This window comes from Thunnus albacares, chromosome 8, assembly GCF_914725855.1.
Source record: "Thunnus albacares chromosome 8, fThuAlb1.1, whole genome shotgun sequence".
Classification (NCBI taxonomy): Eukaryota; Metazoa; Chordata; class Actinopteri; order Scombriformes; family Scombridae; genus Thunnus; species Thunnus albacares.
In genome coordinates this window covers 6,023,612-6,041,284 of record NC_058113.1, presented here as the reverse complement: position 1 = coordinate 6,041,284, position 17,673 = coordinate 6,023,612, and the positions used below count along the sequence as shown (strand labels likewise).

At 42.5% G+C, this 17,673-nt stretch overlaps 1 protein-coding gene across 5 annotated transcripts in view; it reads left to right on the top strand.

Annotated features, from left to right (window-relative positions):
- The window catches only part of LOC122986693 (vacuolar protein sorting-associated protein 13B-like), a 342,876-nt gene that overhangs the window by 151,561 nt on the left and 173,642 nt on the right, over window positions 1-17,673 (top strand). For all 5 annotated transcript variants that reach the window (XM_044358002.1, XM_044358001.1, XM_044358004.1 and 2 more), the window contains one exon: window positions 9,985-10,118. In XM_044358002.1, the coding sequence (XP_044213937.1) occupies window positions 9,985-10,118 (134 nt within the window). The remainder of the gene's footprint in view (window positions 1-9,984; window positions 10,119-17,673) is intronic.

Sequence of the window (17,673 nt, the reverse complement as noted above, 5' to 3'; positions counted from 1 at the left end):
GCTGTTAAGTAAAAAAAACATTGCCCTAGGTCAGCCCTTCATTGGAACTTGGTTATTAGTTTATCATGTTTGCCTGTGGTGTTTATACTTTGTTGACTGTTAACTGGACATAAAGCTGTCTTCTGCTTTTTCTTGTCAGCATGATTCATTTCATCTCTAAAGACATTTAGCCCGTAGAGCGAGTCATCTGATGGTTTTTTCAGATTCTATTTGTAATTGCTGCGTGTTTACTCCAGGACATATGATCCAGCTGTTTAGCTTAGGTTTAATCAATAGGCCATAATGATTTCGGGAAGGGTAATGCTGATGTGGATGTAGTTGAGAAATGACCAATGTGTCTTGATGGGCTTTAATCTCATCAGCTGTGACGGAGCAAGGTTTTCAGGCAAATTAATAATTGGCCTGTGAAGAAAATTGTGTTGTTGTAAGAGATGAATTGAAATGGCCCAGCTCATTTTTCCTTTTTGGAGAGGGTACACAGAAAGACATTCTTTTTTTACTCTTTTTGCTAAATTATCATTTGGCATTTTCCTCCATGGCTCTAATGTGCTTGTTTTAACGTGACTCCAAATAAACGTCCAGATATATGACAAGGTCGATTTTAGTTGCAGGTTTATTGCTGGCATATAATTTCCCAGGGGACTCCAAGGGGGTTGGTAATCACTGGAGCAGACGTTTTATTTTTCAGTGTTCAGTCATCTATTTAGGTAAACAGAGGAGAGATGTACAGGTTGTTTGCCAGTTGGAGTCAACACGTGTTCAAACTGCCATTCACAAGGACGCAAAGGGAATAAACACATAAGACTGGCGTTTGCTCAACAGAGGCAGTCAGCCAACTGGACTGCCACTGGTGCTGCTACTCAGTTGACCTTCACGAGAGACACGTCATTGGGTTCTTATCGGAACCATAAGACTGTATTTTGTTGCAAATTAATTTACCACAAGTGTGCAACTCCAATATTTACTCCCTGAATGATCATAATTTATGTATTACACTTCAGTCTTGGTTACTCATTTCAGGGTTTCCCATGAGTCATTTTGTGAGAGGAGCTGCTAGTATTTTACATGTTACAGATGAAGTCTTTTAACCTCTTCCACTCCCCAAGGTCACCAGCGTCTTTGGCTGACATTACTGTCTTTCATAGGCTGTAGCAGGCTCAGTTGTAAAGCTACAGCGACGATACTGATATCATATGAAACTAGACGAGGCTAGCTTGTCGGGAAGGGAGCTAAATGATGCTCCAAAGGTAGGCTAAATTTTGTCAAGGGAAAAACTGACATGGCCATTTTCAAAGGGGTCCCTTGACCTTAAGATATCTGAATGAAAATGGCTACCCTTGAGTCTCGCCCTTACAGACTTGCCCACTTTATGCTAATCCCATGCAGTCTTTGGCAAAAGCCATGTAGTTTTTTGCATGCAGTATAAATGTAATATTTTCGCCTATTCTAAAAATAGTGTATTTGAATATTTCTGCATACTGGGGTCCCCAAACAGTCTTGGAATTGCCTAAATTGAGTATGACTGGAAAGCTGAGACTCTTGTAGATTCAATGAACCCAATTTTATTCAAATGTGATGATGTTAGTTCCTGTAGTAGCAGTTTCATTGTAGTGAGATCATTTTTTTGAAACTTGACCTCACTGTGCAATGCACTATTGTGATCTCTAGGATAATCACAGCCTTAATGAAACTTTTCAGCCACAAACAGGAGACCTAGGGCATTGTAGGGCTTTTCTTGGTATATTGACAATACAAAGGTTTCTGAGCAATTTCCAGAACAGAAGTGCTTGCCATCGAATCGCTGAAAAATGTAATTCTTACAGAAATCTCCAAATGTCAAAAGATTTTGATACAGATACAAATCACAGCATGAATAAAAAAACAAAATCCAATTCTTGCTCAATATTTGTCCTTAAATGGTGCAGACAAAAAAACAAACGCACTCTGTCTTCAGGTGAAATAATATAGTGAATTTATTCTTTGAGCATAGGCAATCAAGCAGACCAACACATAGTCTTCATCAGGGTCATGAATTGTTCTATGGTGTTCCCTAAGGCAAGGTTTTGGTGTCTTAATGTGGTATTTGGAGGGATTTTTGACCATTTTTATCAATTCTCGAGTGGTCAAAAATTGTTAATTTTTAAAATAAATCTGTGTAACAAATGGTATTAACCCAAAAATTGCTGGAACAACTTATGAGACACAATAAAGCAAGGGAATAACCATCATATACTTCCATAATGTTCTAAGCCTGTATACACTCTCTGAATAGGCGCCTAACCAAAACACACTGTTTATTACAGTTTTATTACTAAAAAAACTTGACACATAGTGCTGAGCTGCATTTCAAATTAATTGTCAGGTTCCCAGCTTTCAAATGATGTATATCACTTCTATGTGGCATGTACTGTTGACCTGCTATCTCCCCCTAAATATTCCCTGTCCTCCCCCAAAAATGGGTCTATGGTAGGGGGTCAGGAGTGGAAGAGGTTGCAACATTTCTACCCTCTGAATAGTAGTTTCAACTGCTTCAATACCGCTGTTACTCCCTTATTGAAACATACTAAAAACAAGGCACATATTCATTCTTTAAAAGGAACCCTTAGAAACAGTCCACTGCTGCTTTATGTGATATAGTAACATACCATGATAAAGTGGTCGATTAGAAAAAATAAATTAACAGGTTACATATCCAGAGAGGTTGTTTGACATACTATTACAAGATTAAATGGCCTGATGTGCTGGATGTATGGAATATTGATATAGAGTGGTGTTTTGTTCAGCCTTGTTATAAATTGGCGAGAGCAGTCTTTTTCTGTGCCTATTGATTATCATATTTTTCCACTGGAGCTATTGATTTCCCCACAGAAATCACCTCAGGGAATTAACAGAATAAATCATAATCCACTGGGAGAAAATCATTTTCAGAGTTTTTAGCAGTTCAAAGCCTCCTCAGAACAATTGTACTAGCTAGATGTCCCTGCTTCCAATTGGCCATTTGAACACATGCCTGGCACTTTTATGATGTAAAGAGAGTGTTATGTTGTTTTGTTACCACATTCAGCCTAGCTACAGTTTCGTACTAATCAAGGGGGACTTTCCTGCAGGCTTTTGGAAGGTGCCTGTTAATGTGTAGGCAAATGTACGGAGACACACAGAACCAGTTCACTGCAGATCATTTCCCCAGAAAGCACTGAGGGCAAGGTGATATCATACTGGAGCTGTGGGGCTGCCCAGCTCAAATCTCAGAACCCATATCCACTCAACTCCATTTGGCAACAAAATATTTCACTCTGCTGCTCTTCCTCTCTGGTTTTGGTCATTGCACATGTTAAATATACAGGGTACATGTTACAAGACACCACTGATTTTCAGAACCAGCATTTGCTGAATTGGATTGAGGCCAGTTCCAGTGGATGACAGAGACTTTTACTGAGAACATAGCACATGGTAAAAGATATTATAGATATGTTACTAAACACACACAGGTCTGCAAGTAAGACTGGCTTTCCATCACATGAGGAATGACATTTCTTACGTTTCAATTTCATATTATTACACATCATCATATATTGTACAAAAGCAGTGTTGAGACAGTTTGTGTGCAGAGACTGACGGTTACAGTGGGTCTTAAAAGTTTCCTCTCAGAGTTCTCTCTTAATAGCTCTATGACTCTGGCTGGCATTTAGCATAGCTAATACTCCTGGTCAGTTCATCAGGCTTTTTCTTACTGGTCAAAGTTATATGGTCTGACTAAATATTCTGGTAGATGGTCGATAGAGGTTTTTGATTTCATTTTTAAAAACAAAACACAAGACTGACCATTTTACTCACATCACAGGTTTGTTTGAATGTTGCTTGGTAACATCATCACAGAAGTGTTAACGGTTGTTTTTGTCTGATTATCCTTTACAAGAAAGGCCGTGGAGCGAAGACTTTGAAAACAAGTCGTTTCTCCTCAGTTTGAGGTCGATTTCTGTCTGCCCACACAATTACACCACAAATTGGTTCACATAAAACTAGCCTCTAAGTATTTTCTTTATTTGTCCCTAATGAATGTTCTTGTTGGCAGCAGTACCATGTTTCTGTTCGAGAGCCTCGCAAGTCCCGAGCTTCTCATTGTTCTCTAACATCTACCAGAGTAATGATCTCACTGGCTTTCCTTTTCAATCCTAAAATTAGCCGTTGGCGCTCTGAGAACATACTTCTTTTGCTGAGAAACCTATCCTCTGATCTGGCTGTGTTTCCTAAAGGTTGGAACAAGAACTGTTGTCTTTGTTCCTGTCTGCTAGTGGTCTGGATGATGGGATTAGATGTAATTTTCCTGTTTACCGGGAGAACCAAAAAGAGAGAAATGGAAACATTTGCATTGTCCATACTGTTAATCTGCAAGTTACAGTAGTAGACAATATCTGGTGGTGGTCAGGGCAGTACTGCTCTCAAACTCTTTCCTGTACTGATGGCTTTTCAGTGATCTCAACCTTAGTGCGTCAGCAAAAAAAATGTGAGGTTGGGAACAGGAAAGAAAGTCCAGTTTTCATGGTTGAGAGACCATATATACATGCATATACACATATAAAAGAGTGAAGTGAGGAGAGGACTTCAGGCAGAACTACACAGTCATACATAACTATAATCCAAGCCCAAGTAGCCTGATGGAAGTCAGGCAGGTTTTTATTGGCTGCTGTGCACTTTTCAGAAGGGGATAATATTTTCATTGTGGAGTTTATATAGTTTAATTTTTCTGGTAAAGTCAATAATTTATCAAGGTAATGATGGTTGGAGTGGGGAAAGAAAACAAGAAAAAGGAGGAATAATGAGATAGGAGGCCCCCCCCAAGAAGAATGGTTGTAGTCTGTAGGGGACTCGCTTGATTCAAATGATTTTGGCCTTTCCACACTGATGAGCCCATACAAACCTCTCATTGACTCCAGGACAGACAGAACAGTCTATAGGGGATAAATTTGTCCTTGTGTATCCCTTTTCTGCTTTCATGAATGATAAGGGTATTAGGCCTTGTGGATGTTGGCTGTGGGTTTTGAGGTTGAAGTGAGAGGAGCAGAGAGGGAAGTTGGGGTTGAGTTGTGGTTCATCCGACATAGCGTAGATTAGTGCTCAGGCTGAGGGGGGGGGTTAGTTCAGAGGACAGGGGAACAGGAAGGGATTGGAAAGTGGGTTCAGATGATTCCACAGCGGACGTTTCAAAGAGACTTGGTGTCACAGTGAGAAGACATGTCTTCTTGTTTTCGTTCTTTACGTGTTGTGTCATGGTCTGGCTGGCAGAAGCTCTCCTCTCATTTAGATAAGTATCTTTACTGAATATTGTGTGGATTGGATAGCGATGCTGTGTACTCTGAACTCTGATGGTAATGATGATGAAAGTGATGACGACTGCATTGAGAAATGTGTGTGATCTCCTCGCTTTCTTCCTTGCCAGTAACATCAGAGTCTCTCCATATGCCTGAATCGAAACATCTTCCCTCCACAAATTACTGTACCTTTACTGGTTAGGGGACTTCCTAAAGCACAACTGGCAGAAAGAAAGATCATGCAGAGTGCAAATGAATGCAGTGTGTGTAGAGAAGTAGCAAAAAATAAATGGGTAAGATAAAACTCTTCAAACAACCACCCACCCCCATCTCCCCCCCACCCTCATTCCTCACCCATTCCAGTCAGCCTGGCCACAACATCACTTTTTTCGTAGTGGTTTCAATAGTGCCGTAACAAATGGAATCACATAAATATTTAAATAAACACCAACTTGCATCCAAAACAAATAGGCGTGCAGGTTTATTAAAGAGCCCCATTACTGCCCCTGCACGCAGCTGTAACAGAATATACAACACTTCAACTCACTGTAAACCATTTGTAATAGGGAACATACCAGAAAGATAGCAGGCGGCATGGAGAAATGCCGAGATCCCTCAATGAGGCTGCTTTTATAGTTGAATTGCTCAACCACTCAGGAAGGACATATGGGTACTTTATGCCATTGTTGTTTTGAAGACTCTTAAATCTGTAGTGGAGAGTTTACTGGCACTGTTATGATGTTAGTGTTGTGTGTCTCTGGGTGTATCAGAGTGAATTGTTTGTGTGTGTGTGTGTGTGTGTGTGTGTGTGTGTGTGTGTGTGTGTCCGTCCGTGCACATGCGTATGTTCGATTTTGAATGTGGAACGCACATTTGTATGATGTGCGATTTACACTCGCCACACCACACGCCCTCACACATTTTACAGCTATGTTACTCCGCTGCGGTGGTGTTGTGTTGTACATCATGAAATGAGGCAACACTGATTTGCTTCTCGCCTTAAAGTCAGCGTGTTGTAATGGGGCTCTGGTCTCTGCGTTTTCTCTGATCACTTGACACATGCTCAGGCTTTGGGCTTCAAAGACCCGGGCCTTTCACTTGCTGGGAGATGTGATGGAGCTGTTAAAGAGGATGGATAATCACCATCAGGACACTAGAATGTTTATAGGGGATTGGGCTGGCAGCTCTACACACTAGCTGAACAGTAAGAAAGAAAGACCAGAGGGAGTGGTGGGAGAGAGTGAGAACAAAACAAATGAGGAATAGAGAAGGGGAAGGGTGTATGGTCAGAGTTTGGCCGGTAAGATTTTAGCCTAATGGCCTAACAGAGGGTGAAAATGAGGACATTGGCTGAGATGGCACGAGTCAAGGGGAATAACCCTGCTCTAAGAAGACTCTCAGGACTTGTTAGGCCTGGGCAGGTTTAAGAGCTTTGGGCGCTCCTGTCATATTTCTCTTTCATTTGAATTTAGACCTCTTGTGTTCTCTCTGTCTTTCTCATTCTCTGTCCCTGCCTGCCTCGCTCTCTCTCAATCCCCTCCCTTCAGAAGTGGCGGGCGCCAAGTCACTATAACAAGATATGGCAGTTTCATTCCAAATAATGACCCCAGGATTAACAAACAGAGTCCTGGAATGGTATTTAAAACAAAGCGGAGAGCTGTATGCAGACTGGCCTTGCATTGTTACTGCCTATGCTGTACTTTAACACACTTTTTGATTGGCCTAACAGACTTTCTCTGGGGAAGGACTTTCACAGTCTGGCCCACCCCCAAAAGTCAAAAAAGACTTAAAAAATAAATGATCAAAATTCTTTCCTTTCAGGTCAAGGTTAGCCTTAAGGTCTAAAGGATTAGGGCCATAGTTTTTAGATTAAAACTACAGCCAGTACCAGCTTTGAGGCCTGGCCAAAAAGTAATAATCTTAAGAAGAGTGATGGGTTCTTCTAGAACAATGACTCAGATTAAAATTCTGAAGGCAGTATTGCAGATTTGAGGTGAAAAGGTATGGTAGGTCAAGGTGTTTCAACAGAATTTAATGGTTATTGCTCTACCTGCCTATGTCTTTCTCTGTTTGGCCTGTTTTCATGCTGTGCTAAGGCGTGTGTGTGCCCATATGTACACATGTATTATTGCTCACTGCATATTGTGTATTATGAAATTAGTCACACAGGTTTATGTGAATGCATACCTCAGGTTGCACACAGCATATGTACTCACATTATCTGTCATATTTGTAAGAATGCATTTAAAAAGGAATTACAGAGGTAATTTTGAAGGCACACAGACACAGCCAAGTAATCTCCCTCCTCTAGTCATGCAGGGGCCACTCCACCCTCATGCTAACACACTCATGGTGTGTAATGGATTATTTTGGTAAACCAGAGGGACATAGTACAAGTGTGTGTGACCAGGATTGATGTTTCTGAAGCTCAGAAGGGTGGTCTCTGTTTACTTTAAGATTTCATCAATGATGATTGGTGAGGGTGTGAACTCATTTTGGGGTCTGTTCTAGTGCTTTTTGGTTGTGTGTTTTCAGGGCAGTGTGTGTACAGTATATGTTTGCCTTGTATTTTCCGATGTGGTAAGGCACTGTTTGGTTGGGCTAGGATGTATTCCGGGTATGGGGGAGGATAACCAGGACACTGACGTATGTACTGAGACTGTGGTATTGCCAGCGGTAACCACCAATGGACTTTAAATCATACACACCCATATTCACACACATGCTTCAAAAATGTGTGTGTGCACAGACATTGTTGTCCACATGGGTGCAGACTTTGATAAATGCACAAACATAAAGATGCGGAAAAATGCAGACACATTATATTTTAACAACCTACTTTACAAATAAATGCACGCACACACACACACACACACACACACACACACAAACGTATACACACAGAGCATGGGCAGTCCCTGGGGTAAAGTCTCCCTGGTCTAGACAGCTGAGCCACATGACAGAGAGCAGCAGCCACAGAACTCTGTCATGTCTATATGGATCCCCTGCAGAGCTGAACAGGAAACAGCTCTCTAATGCAGTGTGACAGGAATATTCTAACACACACACAGCCCTCTACAACAAAACGCTATTGACAACCCAATGATATCACAGCGGTTTATGCAGCACTCTCTGCACATTACTCAATGAAAGACAGTCCCATGAAACACAATCTGTCCTGTCATAGTCAATTTTTGCCATCTGTGACTGTGGATATTTAGTAAAGTATAAGGACACTTGAATGGGTTGTGCACAAGGCTCACAGAAACAATGTGACTGAAGAATAAGAGTGAGGGAGAAGGTAGATTGGAAAATATGGGTTGACAAATATACAAAATGTACGGTGTGGTCAAAGTACTGTTCCTATTACATAATGATGCAACACTGATTGTCGACATCATGACAAATACAATCCATTTCATGGTCCCCAAGTGCCAGAAGCACCTGGATGCTGAGTGTGAGAAAATACTGTAGGAGAGTCTAGACATGATGATCACTGCCTTCAGTCTCCTTTCTTCCACATAACACACACAAACTTTACATGCATGCACCTGTGACCTTAGTCACTCAGCCATACAGCCACGTGCGCACACACACACACACACACACACACACACACACACACACACACACACACGTACGCTCCCACCCACACGGTTTAGGGAAGTTGCCACAGCAACCACAAACCAGGATAACTAACTAGCCTTTCGTCCGTTGCCTCGGCAACTCACTCCTGTTGCCATGCCAACACGTTTGGCTGTTTTAGTGATATTTGGGAGCATGGTGTCCGAGGAGGAACGGTGGTGCCGTGACATCACCGCTTTTTCATGACAACTGTGGGATAGAGCTGCTGAGCAAGGCAGACCTTTAAATCATGGAATATGTCTTAATGTGTCTTCAGAGAGACCCCCCTTCCCTCACCTCTGACGCCCTGATGGCTTTAACATCCACAGACCTCGTGCTAACCTGGTAGAATGTGTGTTCTGTCTGTATACGTCTGTCTCATTCTCTCTGTTTCTGCTTCTGTATTGTACCTTAAACTCAGTTTCTCCTCTGTCTCTTTCTCACACTCTACCTGTCCATTGACCACTGAAGGTGTTTTTTGACCTTCAGGTTCATAAGGTCAGTGCAAAGGCTAATAGAAGGGGTTGTTGCCGTGTGATTTGTGTGCTTGGCTGTTGCCATGAGTGTCAGCACAGACAATCGGCCTTCGTCTGGACCACAGCAGGCGCACTAGAAAATGTCATGTCTAGGACACTCTGTGTTTGTGTGTGCACATTCTCTCAGTTCTCATAGTTCCCTCTCCCTCTGTAGGAGACAAGAAACCTGAGTGCCAACATTACATCACCTCAATGAAGTGTCAGTTGAACATCATATAACATGATACTGTACAGCAAATGAAAATAACAGTGAACTGTGGAGAGAGTTAAATAAGGGATGAATACAGGACAGTACATTTTCTCATGTAGCATATATTGATTTTATTAATATTTCACAAGGTGCTACATTACTTTTGTGGTAAAGAGGTTATTACAGCACAAGACCAAAAGTTTAAACAAATCAAATTCACATTAATACTTGCTACGCACACTACTGGAAAGGATGTGTGGATACGATTCAATGACGATGTATGAATCCAGTGTCGTTTGAATTTGTCACTTTCTCTCTTTCACAGAATCACGTCCCCTTTCCATCCCGATGAAGGTGATGCCCGACACCGCAGCAGTGGAGTCATGGACAACTTCAGAGGAGAGAATGAAGGAGCTAATTGCCCATGCCTGGGATGCTGTTAAACGCCTTACTCTACAGGTACCAAACCATACTCTACTCTTATAGTTGTACTTGCATATAGGAGCAGGTATGCAAGGTAGCCATTTGTACCACTGATTTTGAATGGTGAACACTGAAGGTGTCCTTATACTCCAGGACAGGGTGTCAAGCCCCCTATTAATGAGAGTCCTCCCTGCTGAAATGTTTTGAGCTACACACTGAATTCACATTATTGATATTAGCTTCTTTGAAATCCTCCACCTTCATATCTATCAATAACTCTGAATATCTTAACCTCCCAGAATATACCAGCCTTTACCACAAGCATTAAACATCAACACCCCTACTGCCTTATTCTTTTTTCACTTGACTTTTTCCTGCATTTATTGGCTGTACACAGATGTCCGGGAGCAGCACCACATTTCCCAAATCTACTTTAGAAACCATTGACCCCTCTCGCTGTCCTTTCTCTCATCTGTTGCAGTAAACTGAGGTTTAGCTCAGCACAGCCCAGCCCAGCTTAGCTCTCTTTGTGGTTGTGGCCATATGGCTTCCAGGGACCTCTGTTAGCTGTTAGCTCATTAGCCTCTTTTACATACAGATGGATATGTAGCGTCACATGTCCCTTTGAGGCAAGGCTGACTTTCTGCTGGACTTGCTGGCTGGCTGTCCCTGTCTGTCTCTTAAACTTTCTAACTGAATAGTTAAGTGCTCCCATTGTGTGGCTGCTTGCTGCATCTCGACCGGACCAGTTAGCAGAGCCCACATCACAACCAGCCCTATCTGAAGTACATCAGGAAGCACTGACAACTCTTTGACAGGACTCCGCTGTGTGTTCATTAGATTATGTTCATTTATGACAGCTGCTTTATAGTGCAAAGTTATTGGGTACTCAAATATCCTGGGTTTGAGTTGGTGATAGTAAACATCAGAACTCTGTTAAAAATCCCATTTAAGATCATATTCTCATGATGAGAGACCTGATCAGGATGCCTGTCTTACTTAAATGTCCAACAGATCACTGTGGCATGGAAGTATTCTTTGACTATTGGTTTTCTCTGTCAGCACACACATTAAAACAAGGTTTTAATGTCACATGTCACTACAGAGATCGTTATTTAACAGGATTATAGTTTTATATCTTTTTAGTGGTGGACTGTTGTACATGCAGGCAGGTCATCTCAGATGCAGAGAGGTGTGGTCTTAACAGGTTTATTCCAGGCAAAAGAGATAATATGTTGCAGAGAATAGAAAGTACAGGTAAACAGCTGAATCAATCTTTAATTGCAATATTGCTTATAGGTAACTTTTTTTTTGCACGTAAACAATAACCAATGATGCAGAAGTCCACCAACCATTCTTAATCCCTTTTGATTCTCATTGCTAGGACCACACAAACTGATGTCAGTCAAAGATGAAAGAGAGCATGACGCATGTGAATTGAAATAATGCTCCAGAGCCCAGGTCCCATGTCAGCCCATTGAGCTGTTTACAGTACTTCCACAAAAGTTAACTCAACCCTCTAATAGTTTGCTGAGCCCGTCATTGCCTCCACTTTCCTCTGTCCCCTTCGGCTGTGCGACTGGGACCACACCACGTACTGCAGCAGTAATTAGGAAACAGTCTGTCCTGTTGACATGGGAGTGGAAGCGGACCAAACCGAACAACCCAACAGCTGGTACCCCAGGCCTTGGATATCCCCAAACTTAAACCACTCCATTTATTTTAGTGTGGTGTAAACAGAATACCTAATGGCTCACACTTCTGCTGCACATGTGCCCAATTTGGCATTCGGGGCTTTCTTTCCATCTTTTACAGAGGAGAGAGGAACAAGAAGGATAGAGGGAAGGTGGGGGAATGAGATTGGGGGAGAAAAAGTTACAAACGTATTTATTATTCTACGGCTGCTGAGACCACTTAAAGCTGTTTAAACAGAATAGGGACACGTGATAGCTGGTGATTGTATAAACTGTTTCTAAAAATCTCATAGTTCTAGTCTCAGATTCAGTCATGATGCTTTGTCGATATGAAATAAATGCTTTCCTACGGATTCACAACACGAGGCAAGGTAGAGGTCTTGTGCAGTCACTAGACTTTGGGCTCATTTTAATAGGAATTAGGTAAGAAAATAGTGATAATGCAGAATGGAAAATGTACAGTACATTTGGTTTACATTTGCAGCTCTGTTGTCATTTATTCCACCTGCGTCAGCAGTTCACAAATAGCAGAAACTACTGGGAATAAAACATGCTATATATTTTCATTTTAGTATCGTACATTTGGATCATACACTTAAATTGTTCTAGGTCTAATGCCCTTTGCTGCATCATCCCTTATCTTACCTCAAGAAACCACAAAAAATCTGTGCAAGCAGTTCTGTCCCACTGCACTGTACAATTCATTACACTGACTCTATACTTGAATATATCTTATGTAATGTCTTAGACACATATCCCACTCAAAGTCTAAAACTAGAATAGCAGCTGGAAAAAGCAGAACATGCACTGTTTCTATTTGTAGCTTTCTGCTCTAAAAGCACCCTTTACACCATACTTGTCTTTTTCAATGATAGGCACACTGTAGTTAGCATTGATTCCTGGTGATGTCCCGTTATGCATGGTTAGGGCACAGATTATTATCTGAATCCATGAGTGTCACGCTCTATCTGTGGCTGAGTACTTGAACCAAACCCCAGAAACGTTTCTGATCCATGGTTCCTCTTTGACTTCGAATGCATCACATTCCTATCTCTCTCTGTATGAAAGACCTCCTTCTCCTGTTACGTCGCTAGGAATGATAGGCGATTTTTACCCAGCAATGAAAATGGCCGAAACATTATTCGTAATCCATTCAAAGTCATCAGAGAGCTTCCTTTAATCTCCTCAAAAAAACTGTCAATGATAAAGACAGATGGGCAGCTAATGCTGAAAACAGACAAGCCGGCAGGCTCAAAGAGAAATAGTTCAGTTTATACATATAGCTATGTGAATCACTGCTTGGAAGAATGTGGTCCCACATTCTTAAACAGTAGTTGATTAGTTTAGACGCTCTAGGAAAGATAGAGAAAGAGATAATCTTGAGAAAGGGAGAAGAAAGACTTAGAGGCTAAGAGAGAAAAGAGCCAGTGTCTGTGTCAGACCATTGCAACAGGCATGGTGAGGTAAGAAGGTTATACCATCCAAACTGAGCCCCTCAGGCCCAAGGTGGTGGAGTCTCCTTGACATTACGTACAGCACAGATCATCCATGTTGTGGACACAATGAAGGACAGAGTGTGTGTGTGTGTTTTCCCCTGATGAGGCAGCTAAGTTTCTTGGTCATGCAAGGCCATAATATGTGTAGGTGGTGTTATTTTAGAAGTCACTTCACATTAAGGCTGAAAGGCACTGCTGCAATTGTCGCCGTGGCCAGAGTGGCCTGGCACATCTTGAAATGGCCACTTGCCCTCAGCTGTGGAGTTCTGACCCTCAGCCTCACTCCCATCTCTTGCTCCAACATATTACTGTTTGTTACTCCTCGCATACAGTACAGTATATCTCTGGAACTCTTCACTTTGCCCCCCCTTGTTTTTACCTCTTGTGTCCTTCTCAGTCCCCTGCGTCCCCCCCCCCACCACTTATTTCCTGCCTTCCCACTTTCCCCCACCTCTCACCCTTACCCCTTTTCGTGCTGTCATCTCCCCTTCTCCTCCCTGCTCTCCCCGAGGACACCCATGTTCTCTCTGTGCCCTGATAATAATTGCAAGTGATCAGGACGGTGATTCTATTTCAGGAATTTTGCAATAATTCCTTCAATTTAACACATGAATGTGTTCAGCGCTGGCAAAGGAGCACGTTGCTACCAAAACTGAAATGGGATCTGCTGAAACAGAGAGACCGTTGCCATGGAAAAATGAAGTAACACTGCTCCCTGCAGCTGCCATGCATTAATGAGTAGGATATTTTTTTGAGAGAGAGAAAAAGCGGAGAAAAAGCAGTGGGGTAGAAAAGGTAAAGTGATGGAAATGAGAGGGAGGTTGGGAAAAGAGGAAGACTGAGAAAAAATGGGCAGAAGGTGAGTTTTAAGGCAGGGGGAAAGTGAGAGAGAGAGAGATAGAGAAGGAGGATCATGTGTACTGTATGTTTGGTGTGGCTCAGATTGAGCTGGCCAGATGGTTTCCATGAACAGGATCTGACCCCCGGCTGGAGCATTTTCTGCAGGCACATTACTTCATCCTCTGCCCCCCTCCTTCTATCCTATCATCCCTCCATTCAACACCTCATCCTCCCTGTCTGTCAGATCCCACAATTTCCAAATGATTTGCAATTACAGCTTTAATTGTGTGCCACTTAAAACACAATGTTTCTTTGAGCATTGTGGTAATAAACTGACAACCTTTTAAACTGTGCACACACGACGGTCTTGTTACAAAGCCTGAGGGTTGATATCTCATCTAAATCATAACAAACATTCTTTGTAGATGCTGAAACTTTAGGTGTTCTATGCTGGTACAAGTGCATACTTACATTTATTACAATTAGCCTTAGTGAAAATGAAGCAAAGCCCCAGCTCGAGCTTTAAATATTATAAGCTACTAATTGAAAGCTCAGATTTGTTTATGTATTTATTTACTGTATGTAGGTTTATATTTTTCCATAAAATGTCAGTTAAAAACACTTAGTGTATATTTTGGACAATTCAGTAGAACATCCATTATAATAAAACAGATGTAATAAAACTGCAGTTTAATTAATATGTCACCCTTACACACACTCCCTAGTGCGTTCACTCAGAGATCCCTCAACATTCACTCTTTTTCAAACATTGCAAGCTTTTATTACTTCAACACTGGCAGTTACAACACACATTTGAGCTATTATTAATCTGCATAATAGCATACCTTTTTTCGTGATAGGAATGGCATGCTGTGTTTATCTTAAAAGGAACACGCTTTTATTATAGCTCGCAGTCCCTGGTTATCTAATAGAAAGCTAAGTACTGTATGACTGCAGTGCACACACACAGAGGTTAATGCTGAGGGCAGAACACGATGTGTCTCTCTATCACTGAGCCATCACAAATATGTCCACACAGAGACTGAGATGCAGAACAAATCTGAAGGAAGGAAGGAAGGAGAGAAGGAAGAACAAAGACAGATACAGGGGAGGTACTGAGGGAATAAGAAGGAGCAAGTGAGAGAAAGAATGTACATTCTCTTCCGATTACACACTTATCCTCTCTGGTATCGTCTGATCTAAATCAAGACTCCTTGTAACAGTAGATGGTGGATGTGTCATTAGCTGTTTACTGGGTGAGAGCACTCTGTGTGTGTGTGTGCGTGCGCGGGCGTGTGTGTGTGTGTGTGTGTGTGTGTGTATGTGTCATGGGTGCACTAGTGTACATGTGGCCAGAATCCCATTCCATCATCTGCTGCTGTGTCAATACACTGATGACCTCACAGCCATTATAGACACACACACACATTTGACCCTCTCACCGGACTTCACTGGAAAAGTGCTTACAGGATTCTCTTGTGTTTGTAACCTCTTGAACTACAGAGGCCTAGAGACCTGGAACTGATTTTAATTAGGATAAAAACTCTGACACACTGCAGCATGCAAGTACAAAATTGTCTTAGCAGCCTCAATTTCTAGATTGGGATGTTGATGAAATATCAGGGAAAAATGATGTACGGTATTTACCCTGATCTAGGAATGTGTTTTGGAAGGCTTGTTTGGAGGTGAATCTGTTTAAAATGTTGGAACATGCATCCACCCTTTGTCTTGGGACAGAGGAGGAAGCCATGCCAAACACAGGTCAAATCAGATCAGCTGAGGTTCAGAACAGCCCAGTTTGGCCTACTTGATTCGGTCACACTGCATAAATCAATAGTAGTGAAAATGCGCCAACGTTAGCCAATAAAAGGTCTTTTCATCTGCAGTCCATCACTGTCTGATCCAACTTGGCCAAGAGTTACATACTGCATAACATAATCATAGCCCCCTCCACTGGCTTCATCTAGCCCAGAGCAAAATTGTCTGCCCACACCACTACTGTAGATAAACCAAGCTAAGCCTATTTCATACACCTGACCAACCTACAGTCCAACCTGATCAGCATTAGTCCTGTATATGGGGAGGCTTTTGTCTAAGCTCTCAGCTATACAATGCATTTTGCTTAACCTATGGCCTATGGCTCAGCCCATTCCAGTCCAGTTCACTCTATTCCCAACAACAGGCTTACGGCAATTCTTTATTCCCTAATATGTCCCTGTCCCTACTCAACCGAGAGGTCAACCACCCTCCTCAAGTGCATCCTAAGCCCTAGTTTGGCTCGGGCCACCCCTTAGACCCCATCTGTAGTGGCTCAGCACGCTGGGGTGGCTGAGAGGTGATTGTTTGAGATTGGGGGGTGGGAGCAGGCCAGGCAGGCCAGGCCAGCCACACTCCTAAGGCCACTGTTGGATCAATAAACGCAGCGATCAAAGTCGCAATTAACCCACCGCGCTAACACAAACAGCTGGGCCAGCAGAAACAAACAAAGCCTTCATGTCACCTAAAGCGTTTATTTTTGCAGATTTCCACCTCGGCCAGGGAGACCTCCAGCGCTTGTCAGCTTCTGTAAGCAGTGTTAGGAGAGAGGAATGTAGGGCCACAGGGATGGCTGGCTGCCTGGCTGCGCTGCTGTGCCAGGCCACGAGCTTATTGCTTGTGGTGGCATGTGGGTGAGACCTAGCCTATCTGTTGTCAGGAAGCATCACGCTTAAATGCCTTTCTCATAGACATCAGGGAAGAAAGCAGCTTTCTGAGGTTGCAACAAACTTAATGTGTGTACATCCATGCACCACAATGCACATCTGCACAGTCTCATCCTCAGATACACACATTAATCATTTTAATTTACGGGAAGACACTATTTATACTATTACACCCGCTATTCCAAATGTGTTTTTGGACAGAGCTGGAAATGCAGGAGGATATAAAGGGAGAGCAGAAGGTTAATAGTGGGTGGGGTATCCAGAGAGATTTGAGGGGGGGTGGTGCTCTGTGGACCTTCTGTTCATCCACACAGTGTCCCGTCTGGTGCAGGCACAGGAAGATTACATTTGGAGAGGTATCAGGTTTTTAAAAACAAAGGGATGTGTTTTCCGCTTGCTGCCGATCCCTCCACTGAGATTTTTCTGCTCCAGAGTTGCAAATGTTTTCACCGGGGATGCTGGGAGGGTGTTTCTAATTTCCTCTCCTCTATCTCTGGGTGATTTCCTGTGTGTCATGGTTAGCTTATTATTTGTGTGTGTGTGTGTGTGTGTGTGTGTGTGTATGTGAAAGAGTGTGTGGTTGAGAAAATGTGAGAAAAATGTGTCAGTACATACGTGCTTGAATGTACAAGTTTATGTGCCTGTGTGTGCACTTCACGTGTTGTGGGGTCGCTCCACAGAGAGGTGATCTTGGCCTACAGGGTTTGTGCTTTCCTGAGGTCTGTACAGAGCCGGGGCCTCGAAGTTTCTTTTCCCTGCATGATATGAAAACAAAAAAGCCTAACAGCGGATCTGACCACTGCGCCACAGGACAAATGTCAGACACATATTTCACTGCCTGGGTCCAAGTTAGATGACT